The sequence below is a fragment of the Perna viridis genome, chromosome 10 (assembly GCF_037379345.1).
Source record: "Perna viridis isolate PV_CMFRI_1.1 ecotype Kerala chromosome 10, ASM3737934v1, whole genome shotgun sequence".
Taxonomy (NCBI): Eukaryota; Metazoa; Mollusca; class Bivalvia; order Mytilida; family Mytilidae; genus Perna; species Perna viridis.
In genome coordinates this window covers 6,266,247-6,277,208 of record NC_142454.1, presented here as the reverse complement: position 1 = coordinate 6,277,208, position 10,962 = coordinate 6,266,247, and the positions used below count along the sequence as shown (strand labels likewise).

The window sequence follows — 10,962 nt, the reverse complement described above, 5'->3', positions numbered from 1 at the left end:
CGTCATCCCACATCATTTACAGTTTTCAAAATTAATCTCTTCTGACAATTCTTGATCTATTAAAACCAAACTCGGTATGAATGTTCCTTGGGGTATCCTGCTAAACGATGTTGGGGATATTTGATATGTTGAAAAATATGGCCGCTGTTACCGTTAGGTTTAGACAAATTCTTACGGGGCAAAAGTGTTCAGCATGATGAGATCTATATGTGGTCAGACTTTTCTTTTTATGTGTAAAGCCATGTTGGAGTTATTGCCCTTTTTGACGTTTTTTTTGCTCTTTTTAATGTTATCCGTTTAACAAATCTTCTTCTCTGACATTTCTATACCGATTTGAACCAGATTTAGTGTTAATGTTCCTTATGGCATTCTGCGAAGAACAAATATGGGGATTTGTGATCCGTCCAAAAACATTGCTGGCGTTACTAAGAATAGAACAAAAGAGTCAGATAGAAGGTTTTCGTATATATCTCCAAAACCGTTAGGTTTAGCAAAATCCTGACATAGGTAGACGTGTTCAGCATGATGAGATCTATTTGAGGTCAACTTATCGTTTTAATCAGTTCAAGGTGTCAAATATTTATATAAATCCTTGATCTGTTTACCCATGTTGGAGTTAATGTCCTTATCGACGTTTTTGCCCTAATTTTATCGTTATTTCCTTCAAAAATTTTCTCCTCTGAAACTCCATTACCAATGAAGGTTTTCTGCATAGAACTGATGTGGGGATTTATGATCCCTCGAAATAAAACCTGGCTGCAGTTACTAAAATAGAACAAAGAGGTCAGAAGTTTTTCTCATGCATCTGCAAAACTGCCAGGTTAAACCATTTGCCGAAATGATCGTTATGATAAGGACTGCAGTAGTCTGCAAGGAATCGAAGTTGTCAGACGACTCATTGTTAGAGTTATTGCCCTTGAAAGACAAAAATGATGTTTTAAGCAGTTGTAAGCCAGTATCTTAAAAAACTATTATATAAAGAAACTTTTAATTGATGAAATGATCCTGATAATAATCCTACCAAAGTCTTAGTTGAATCAGAATTGTTAAGGCAACTTCTTGTTAGCGTTATTGCCTTTGAGAGGCAAAACAAAATTAACCAGATGAGCGATTCAGACTCCTGGTAGCCTATTGTTCTACTTCTATTGAACAGTGCACTCGAATGACAATCGCATGGTATCCATATCTACCCAATATAGAAATACTTCTTGTCAATAAATACTAAATGAACTGTTATATTTGTTAATGTGATTGATCTCAACACCAGTAACGAACTATTCGATTTTCCATAAAACAAACAGAAGCAACAAAAAAACTTTAAAACAAGATTTATTATTATTCACGGACAGAAACAATTTTGATACAAGAAAACAGTTTTGAAAGCTGTAGTAGCTGTCAACCTAAGATTCGTGCAGTGGGTAAATTGGTTTAAAGATCTCCTATTCTTATATATGGTATTATGTATCATAGAATTCAAATTCCAAGCTGCCGAATATAGTATTTATTTGGTTGTGTGAAAAAATATCCATTACACACTATAGTTTTCAGAAGGAGATACATATGATTTTTCCAACGTCATTTATTACGGTTTAATTTTAAACTCAATAGGCGTCAAATGAAAAATCATTTAATTTCCAAAAATATAATGATGATGCTAGGAACTTTATCTACACCCCCCAAAAAAAACAACAACAACAACAACAAAAACAAAACAAAAACAAAAACTAAAAAAAACAGAATGTTTGACCCTTTTAATAAATGAAATTCTAATATTTAATTCTGTTTTTGCACTATTTGTAGGCTAAACACCTAAAACATCAGGGGACGAACATTTAAGTCTGATTGGAAACGGGGAAGAGGCATGCAGCTTTGGTCGGGCAAAATGTTTATTTTCAAAATTTTGCAAATCGAATTACATTATATACTGTACAGAAGAATATGTTGGCAAGAATTTAAAAACAAAAACTGATGTAGTGGAGGACGGAATATCAATTTCTAAATTTTCCAGGCGGAGATACTGCCAGTCTAACCTTCAGAATCAAATAATCGTCCCCCTACAATACACAAATAAGCATATTTCATGAGAAGAAAATGATATTGAAAAGTTAACGAAGCAATATGAAGTCCTCATAGTGGTATAAAGCAATACAAATTGAACCTTTGACCTTAGAGAAACTAAGAGCCTGAGTTTAGTCTGACAGTAAGTTATTCTAAAATATATATGTGTAACAACGAGTAACTTAAGGATTTTAACTTGTTTCGTATCTATAACAAAATATAATACTTATTTAAATTTAGCGATGTATTCAACTCGAAAAGATATGATTATTTTTAGACAAAAAATAAATATTGAATTATGCCCTTGTACGAGTTACACCTACCTCACATTACGTAAGAAACAAAACAATACTACTAGCATAATAGAGGGAAGGTCGGGGTTCTTCACCTCCACTCCCCACCGCCTCCCACCCTCAAAACCCCTTTTATTTTACCCCCCCATTTTATGGTTCTTAAACATAATGCCCGCTTCCCGTATTATTCACTCCCTCTTCCCCGCCTCTTCAACCAACTATTCTCGCCCCTTTAACCCCAACATCTTCATCTCCATGTCCACCACCCAATAATAACCCGCCAAAAAATGGGAAGCGTCACATATACGATAGCATGTTTAAGCTGGATAGGAATTTCTTGTATTGCTGTTATATACTGGAAGTTTAGAGGCTGCTTTGTGTAAAGTGAAAGAACAAGGTTTTTATCAATTTTGTACAAAAATTATTCTTATTTTGGATACAAATTCAATTATTTAGATATTACGGTCTTTTACGGAAAATGGCAATGTAACTGGTCACATCTGTAGTCTATCATCAAAATGATATATTCCAATGACATCTGTTACTTCACTTTTAACCTTTTAAAACATATACAACCATGTGATCTACTTTTCTTGCATCTAGAAAGAGACATACTTTTTATTAAAACGAAAAAAGTGTCAAAATGTGAAAAAAGTGTGATAGTTATTATGAGGTATTTAAGGCATTGTAGATTATGGAATTTTGATCTTGAAGACATTTTAGCTAGAGGCTTTTAAGGACGATGTATTTGAGGTGAAAAACAATTTTATAGATGTGGTATTTGAGATTTTTTTTAAAAGACCTTTTTGGTTGTGATATTTGAGGTCTGTACGACATTTTTGGTGGTGGAATTTGAGGTCGTTAAGACATTTTTACCTCACCTGGCCGAAGGCCATTTGAGATATTGTCATCATTTGGCGTCCGTCGTCGTTCGTCTTCGTTAACACTTTTTCAAGACTTTTCTCTGACACTACTTAATCAATTAGAACAATTTGGTATGAATGTTCCTTGGGGTATCCTGCCTAGAACTGATGTCGAGATTTTTGATCCGTTGAAAAACATGGCATTCGTTACTAAAATATAACATAGGGGTCAAACAGAAGTTTTTCGCACATATCTTCAAAACCATTTAGCAAAATTCTGTCATAGGGTGAAATCGTTCAGAATGATGAGATCTATCTGTATTGCAAATTTTCGTTTTAATCTTTCAACAATCTTCTCTGACATTACTTGAGTAATTTGAACCAGACCTTGTATGAATGTTCATTGATGTATCCTGTGTAGAACTAGTATGGGGATTATTGATCCGTCGGAAAAACAGGGACGCCGTTACTAAAAATAGAATATAAGGGTCACACAGAAGTTTGTCTAATATATCTTCAAAATCGTTAGTTTTAGCCAATTGTTTCAATTGCCGAAATGATCCTTATTTTAAGGTCTACAAAAGTCTGCAAGGATGAAAGTTGTCGGGCGACTACTTGTTAGAGTTATTGCCATTGAAAGGCGAAAAGTGATGTTTTTGCAGTTTTTGGCCAATATCTTGAAAACTATAACAGAAAGAAACTCTCAATTGATTAAATGATCTTTATGATAAGACCTATCAAAGCGTTCTTTTGAGTCAAAATTGTCAGGCAATTCCCTGACAGGCAAACGTTTAACCAGGTGAGCGATTCAGGCTCCTCTGACCCTCTTGTTGGTTGTGGTACTTGTGACCTTTAAGGCATGATTGGTTGTGGTATTTGAAAGCTGCAAGATATTTTTGGTTGTGGTACTTGCGAGCTTTAAAGCATTTTTGGAGAAACATATTTTTGTTTGTGGTATTTGAGGTTTGTAAGACAATTTTTGTTTTGGTATTTGATGTCTAAGACATTTTGGTTGTGGTACTTCTGACCTTAATGCCATAACTGGTTGTTGTATTTGAGGTATGTAAGATATTTTCAGTTGTGGTTCTTTAGGTCAGTAAGACATTTTTGGTTGTGGTACTTGTGACCTTTAAGAACTTTTGGTTGTGTATTTGAGGTCTTTAAGACATATTTGGTTGTGGTATTTTAGGTCTGGAAGATATTTCATTTGGTTGGGGTAGTACTTGTGACCTTAAGACATGATTGGTTGACGTATTTGAAGTCTGTGAGACATTATTGCAATATGTATTTGACTTGTGTGATATGATTTTTACAATTAATTGCCGAAAAAAGACAAAATGATATAGAGTGTGGTACCTTTAACTTTAAACCTATAGTTAATCTAGCGCTGGTAGAAGCCCTTCGACTTTTCCTACCACAAAAGCTTGTTGAGGAAAGATTATCTTTTCAATTGATATTTTGTCAACAGATAATACGTGTCTGTCTGCCCCATGAAGAGGACAGAATATGATAAAGCGGGTATTCATTTTAACCCTGAGCTTTCTGATAATGTAGTTCATACCCCCATAATAGGAGTTTAGGTACCGGTATTTAATTCATTTTTAAATATTTTATGCCTGGTTTTGATCCTTTTGTTGGCCACGCCAATGGCCATGGAATTGTGAAACATAGATATCGCTCTTACCATTGTTGCTCAGTGATAAATATCTCCCTACCATTATTCCAGTTTCGTGGTGTTCCGTTCCTTGTGAACATGATGAGTGGGTATGCTTTCTGTATAGTCCAACTGCACGAAACATCACTGTCAAGAACGATAAACCACCCGAAGTCCTCGGTGCAATGCTTGTACTCTCGTTGTATCGCAAAAGCTGAGCTGTCCATTTCACTATTTACAATCATAAAACACACAGGAAAACGTTTTGAATATATTACATTAGTTAATTCAGTCGAATATTGCTGAGTATTATATCATAGCTTTATTTTGATGTCTGTTTAAACTATATTTTTGAAAGGCAAGGTTAATCATTGGCAGCCTGCTGAGATACATTGTAATTTCATTTAATATAGTTATAGTTAATATATATATAGTTGAGATATATTTGAAAAAAAGTCTCGAAATTTTTCATTTTTCAATCTACTTTAAACGCAAAAATAACTTAATTAGCTCCTTTCTGAGACTTACACCATACTGAAGAACTCGAATTCTTTGTTCTCCTTTAAATCTTCAAAGCTAGAATCCAGAAGCTTGTACTGTCCAAACCAGTCTAACCAATTAGTACGTCTCCCATCAAAGATAAGCCACGCCATCATACAGTCTTCTCTGTACAACTCCATCTTTACCTGAAAAGAAGTTAAAAAAATCTGAGTTAATCCTGATGTTTTGTGATGCTCGTGCTGTTTATGTTTTGGTGTGTTACGGCTTCATTTGTTCTGTGTGACTTGTTCTTTGTCTATCATTGTTCATAAGTTACTGAAATGAAAAAAATCATGTTTGCAATTAAGAGACTAACCGATCAGCAGACCGATGGTGTATATTCGTAAACGAGAGGAAATCACTGATATTAATAATGTCGAAACTAGAATATTAAAACAAAATGTGATCCTTAATGAGAGAGATAGAAGTAAATTATATTTACAATTAAAAGCAACGACATTGACTTCAAAGATGCACTGGCAGGCGATGATGCTGTTCATTTATACACATAGTAGAAGTGATGGATTTTAGCTTCCCTTTTCGTTAAGTGAGTACTTCTTGTATACAATTAATTTTTTGATTTGGATATTCTTATATACTTGATGCTAATGCTGCTGATGAGGGGTTACTTCTTGAAACACGTGAACAGCATATCGAACTTTGCAATATAGGTTATAATAAGCTCTACGACATCACGTTATGTAATACCCGTAAAGAAAAAAATGACAGGGATTATGTGTTCTTTTAATAGTCAAAAATGATTGATTAAAATCATATCAAATTATGTGAAGGATCATGATTGATACTCTATATTGTTAGACATTTCGATCAATTCAACTAAGGTCTTAAGATAGTCTTTGCACAGTAAAATTAGCTCCTGATATTTGATCACAGGAACGCAGAGACCAATTGATAACCAATATTATAGTCTTGTGTTAATTTTATTTGTGAACTGTTTGTTATGTTCTCTAGTTTTACATTAGACTCAGACTTTTTTGAGTTGAGTTTCATCGTATATTTTTTGTGCACTTTTTTTGTCGGTATTAGCTAAGAGTGGGCGATAGCTTCCTCAAAATACTTTCCGCTGCATCTTTTGTGCCTCTATCAAAGTCAAAAACCTCTAACCGCGATTGTTCATTTGTGAATTCGAAATTTGCTTGTTTATGATGTAATGTGATGCCGGTCTATATACCGCTTCGTTTTACGGAATTATCACTGAAATATACCTTTTTAATGTTTTGTTTGCTCCATGTATCAATGAGAGGGTTCCTTAAATGACGATCACGACTAGCACTTGTCAGATTTGTTGGTACAAAATCACACTCTTTCTGGTCTCTCCATGCATCATAAACAGATCCGTTGTTTTCTGAAAACGCCACAAACACTGGAATCCAGTTTTCTAAAAAAAAAAAAAAAAAAAAAAAACGAAAACAATTATAATATTAAAGACGTTGATATACAGTCTGATCGGACCGTTCTGGTCGCATTTTTATTTTTTTTTACATTTTTGTCTGTTACGGATCTTTAGAACAGTACGTGCCACAGAAATGAACACATGCATAATACTTCTAATATAAACTTGAATTGTTTTTTACGGGACCTCTTTGAGACTCGTGCAATATGTCAATTGCTGAAGGCAGGCAAGGCCTAGCTTACCATCCCGTAACACCGTATGTCATTCCCGTTTTTTTTTGTGGTAGTTCAGATTGCTAGTGCTTAGGTTTTTTTTTGTGTGTGATATTGTGTTTTCCTTATCTTCGGTTTTTATGTGTAATCCATTTTATTTGGTCATTGTATATGCTCACCTTTTTGCAATGTTTTTGGATTATGACGTAATGGCATTAACCCATTGCTGACGCTTCGGTATTTTTTGCCGGTGTTTTAAAGGACACCCGATATCAGTCGACTAGGTCAAGGAGACGACCGTGAAATCTAAGGAGTCACGACCTTGACCAATGGTCATACTATACTTGATCCAGTAGCTTTTTCTTTAACCATTGAATCCGATTTCTCTTTAAATCTTTGCATCGTTAACTAAGACATAATAAAGTTAACACATCATTCTGCATAGCCCTTGATTTATAAGCCTTTTCTTGCAAATTTATTATTAAGGACACGGAAGTTTCAATGAGCTATTAAGCTTCTTTTCGAATCCTTATATTAGTTTTATATTTATAATGCTTATTGTATTTGATTGACTGTGCTTACTTGAACAAATATGTTTAAACGAAGTTAGAAAAAATCAATTATAATTTATTTGATTCAAAATGGCGTTAATTGATATGAGTTTAGCTTTTCACATAACATAACTATTTTCTGAGTAAAACGTTCGAAATCAAAATCAAGTTCATAAGATATCATAGAAACAGAAGCTTATAAGTTTTCTTCCAAAATTTATTTTATATGTTTTATAGGATGGTTTAGGAATTTTATGAAACATTTTGTAATTTTTACAAAATAACATACAAATATAGTACCTTTAAAAATATCTTCTATTAATTTGTTACCAGCGGTCCTTTTCACAAAAAAATCTTAAGTGTAAAATTAGTCGTAAGTTATGATGTCATAATAGAGTTAAGTATTGTGACGTCACAACTTACGACTAATTTTACTCTTACGATTTTTTGTGAAAAGGGCTGCAGATGTTTTCTAAACTTGACGAATCAAATGAAACGCATAGATATCTGATAGAGTTCATCATATAATATCTTATTACAAGATGTATTATAAACACTTTTAAAAAGATTTTTTTAGGTTACAAGATATCTTCTATAGATTTTTATAAGACACCAAATAAAAAAGAGAGCCTACAGTTATATACGAACTACTCACAGCTTCGATTTTCGAACACATTTTTAATCATCATTCTGTTAAGTTATTGAGAATCATCACAATAATTCAGGCTATGGTGCAAGTTGAGTAGCCACTTTTAGTACAACAACGTGGGAATCTATTGATTTGGAATGCAGAGACGCGAGAGTTTAGAAAATATATTTTCTATATGAGGCAATTTTACAGCGCAAAAAAGTCATGGGGTTTTGGGCGAGGAGCATTCGCACATTACATGAATATAATAATATATATACGACTGACATCTAATTCATTCAGGGAAGTAGGCTTGAATTTTATAGAATCTCCAGTTTCAATATTTTAAATGCTAGTTTTATTCGAATGTTGGAATTTTTACGCGGCTGACAACTGGCATTTACTTGACGGATCGTTATCAAATGAAAAAAAAACAAAACAAAAAAAAAAAAAAAAAAAAAAAAAAAAAAAACAAAATAAACGCAGGATTTGGTCATATACGTAATTTATATACGATATACAGTAAAGTTACAAGTTATCTATTTATTTTATATAGATTTTTATCAGTTTTTAAATATTTGTGAAATAAAATATGTATTGTATCTCAGCAAACCCATTAAGATAACGTATTAAAATTATATTAAGTTTCTTGTTTTGTGAATAAATTTGAATACCTTGTACCTTTAAAACACATGCTAAGTAGTTATCAAATACGACTTCCCGTAATTGTAGAGAAGTACTTATAAGTCGGATAACATAACAGCTTGCAACATCGTTTTATTTCGTTTTATTTCATAGTGATGAAACAGTAAATTTATTACTCACTTTGAAAAAAATTAATTCTTCTTATTATCAAATTATTATTGACAATTTCACCAAGTATAATCAAGTAGTTTAAAAAGAATGATTTTTACGAACGGATACTTTTTAGAAACGCTGCTTTAGTTAAAACTTTGACATATTGTTGAGAGCCACACGGAATTTCTTTTTTTTTTATTCAGATAGACTTCCAGACCATGCTATCTCCAATCATGATGTTCTAGGACCGCCATCATAAACGTAACGACCAATCGTTCACAATATTAACATACCGTGTTACACTGCACATTTTACCATACCCAACTAGGCGAGTTTTTCAGAAAAGCAAAGACCGTTAAGCTATTTCTTGATTTAAGATGGGGTATCTGATTTTCACACTTTTAGATTTCTGCGTGATTTTTTACCCTTTATCTGCATGCTGTTTGTCGTTTATGTTATTTGTTTTCTTTCTTTGGAATGCAAGGTATGATTACCAATGCTACTCTTGTTTTCACGAATAGAAACCATTTAATTAAAACAGAGCTTACACCATTTTTGAAGGACTTTGTTAGGTTTTATAATTGATAACGAGAGAATGTAGCTTTAAATTTCTATCACCGAGACCGTTTTAAAAGACATAAAAACTATATTTTCTAAATGTGGATTTTTTATAAACAGATTGTCATCCCAATCCTTGCAATTGCTGAAATTTTACCTTCTGTAGCAGATCCTTCATAAAGAACAATGGTGAGTAGTACAAAAGTCACTGATGTGATATACGACATGACTGGGTAAATCTATTGCTGACAAAAGGGAATTATCATTCTAAAATGTGAAAATCAAAGTACTCAAGTTACATGTAATATTATAAAATATAACGGAGGAGCATTCGAATAAACTTTATTGTCAAGAAATCAAGAAATCTAAAGAAGCGGCAGATATTTTAACCATTTGAAATACAATTTATAAACAAATGAGGAGGAAAAACTGAAACCAAAACAACAGTTATACATTAAATTGGTGTGACTTGTCAATCATCTTGTTCGTAAGAGATATCACATTGAACATCGAAATAGTAATAAAAAACACAAGACGAAAGATAGCTGTTGTATTCTATTGATTTTCTACAGAATTTCAGTGTATTCGCCACCGTTTGTCTGAACTTTAAGATGCGATAAATGAGCTAAAAAACAAACACAATACAATCTTAATTGACAAAGCATAAATAATGATAACTAAAAGGGTAACTATAATAAGCACAAATGGCATATGATACTCACTTAAGAAATATTGATGGTTTATCTTGACCGAATTCAACACAGTTAAAGAACGTTTAATCCAACATTTGAAGTGCCTGTGAAAGCCACTATGAACAGTTGAAGGATTACATCTATGAAGGAAGATATTTTTATTTACACGAAAAGCTTGACGGTTTCCGACACATGCACTTATCTTCAGTTATATTTCACGTTTTACCATATTGACAACTACACCCACTTGACCCTAGCTTGCCAATTAGGTGTAGCTCCTTTGACATACTGTTTGGGAGGAGCTACTAACATTTGAATCACCACAATGATATATGGGTGTTAAAATTAGACCGATAGGGGTTTCATTTGAGTTTGAAATCTTGAAACAAGTGCATGATGTTGGGTCAGTTAATTTTCGCATAATTTATTAAATATAGTTTAAGATCAACGTTGAACATTTAAAAGTTGAACTATCCTATGTTTATAAATTTCTAGGTAATTTTGAATTTTCGACATTAATTTTGTTAATATTTGGTAATAATTTTGTTGGAAGATATTGCACCATTTTAATGTTATCAAAATCTTTAATCTTTCTAAAATAAATTGATTACGTCAAAATATGAATTGATACTTGGGTTGCTCTGTTGTTTTTGCGTTGTGACTCTGCCTTGGTTTTTTTTTGTAAACGGCTTCTTACTTGA

At 32.9% G+C, this 10,962-nt stretch overlaps 1 protein-coding gene across 2 annotated transcripts; it reads right to left on the bottom strand.

The window, feature by feature from the left end:
• Positions 1 to 1,313: 1,313 nt before the first annotated feature.
• Positions 1,314 to 10,452, bottom strand: LOC148604295 (uncharacterized). Of its 2 annotated transcripts, none has more exons than XM_088548052.1 (6): positions 10,292 to 10,452; positions 9,727 to 9,836; positions 6,635 to 6,807; positions 5,397 to 5,554; positions 4,930 to 5,099; positions 1,314 to 2,950 (listed from the first exon to the last, which is right to left on the bottom strand). In XM_088548052.1, exons 2-6 carry the CDS (start codon positions 9,794 to 9,796, stop codon positions 2,904 to 2,906), a joined length of 618 nt encoding a protein of 205 aa, XP_088404178.1. In that variant the 5' UTR covers positions 9,797 to 9,836; positions 10,292 to 10,452; the 3' UTR covers positions 1,314 to 2,903. The 2 variants fall into 2 exon arrangements, with proteins under 2 accessions (XP_088404178.1, XP_088404179.1); XM_088548053.1 differs by having other exon boundaries at positions 4,899 to 5,099; positions 10,292 to 10,429.
• Positions 10,453 to 10,962: the final 510 nt, after the last annotated feature.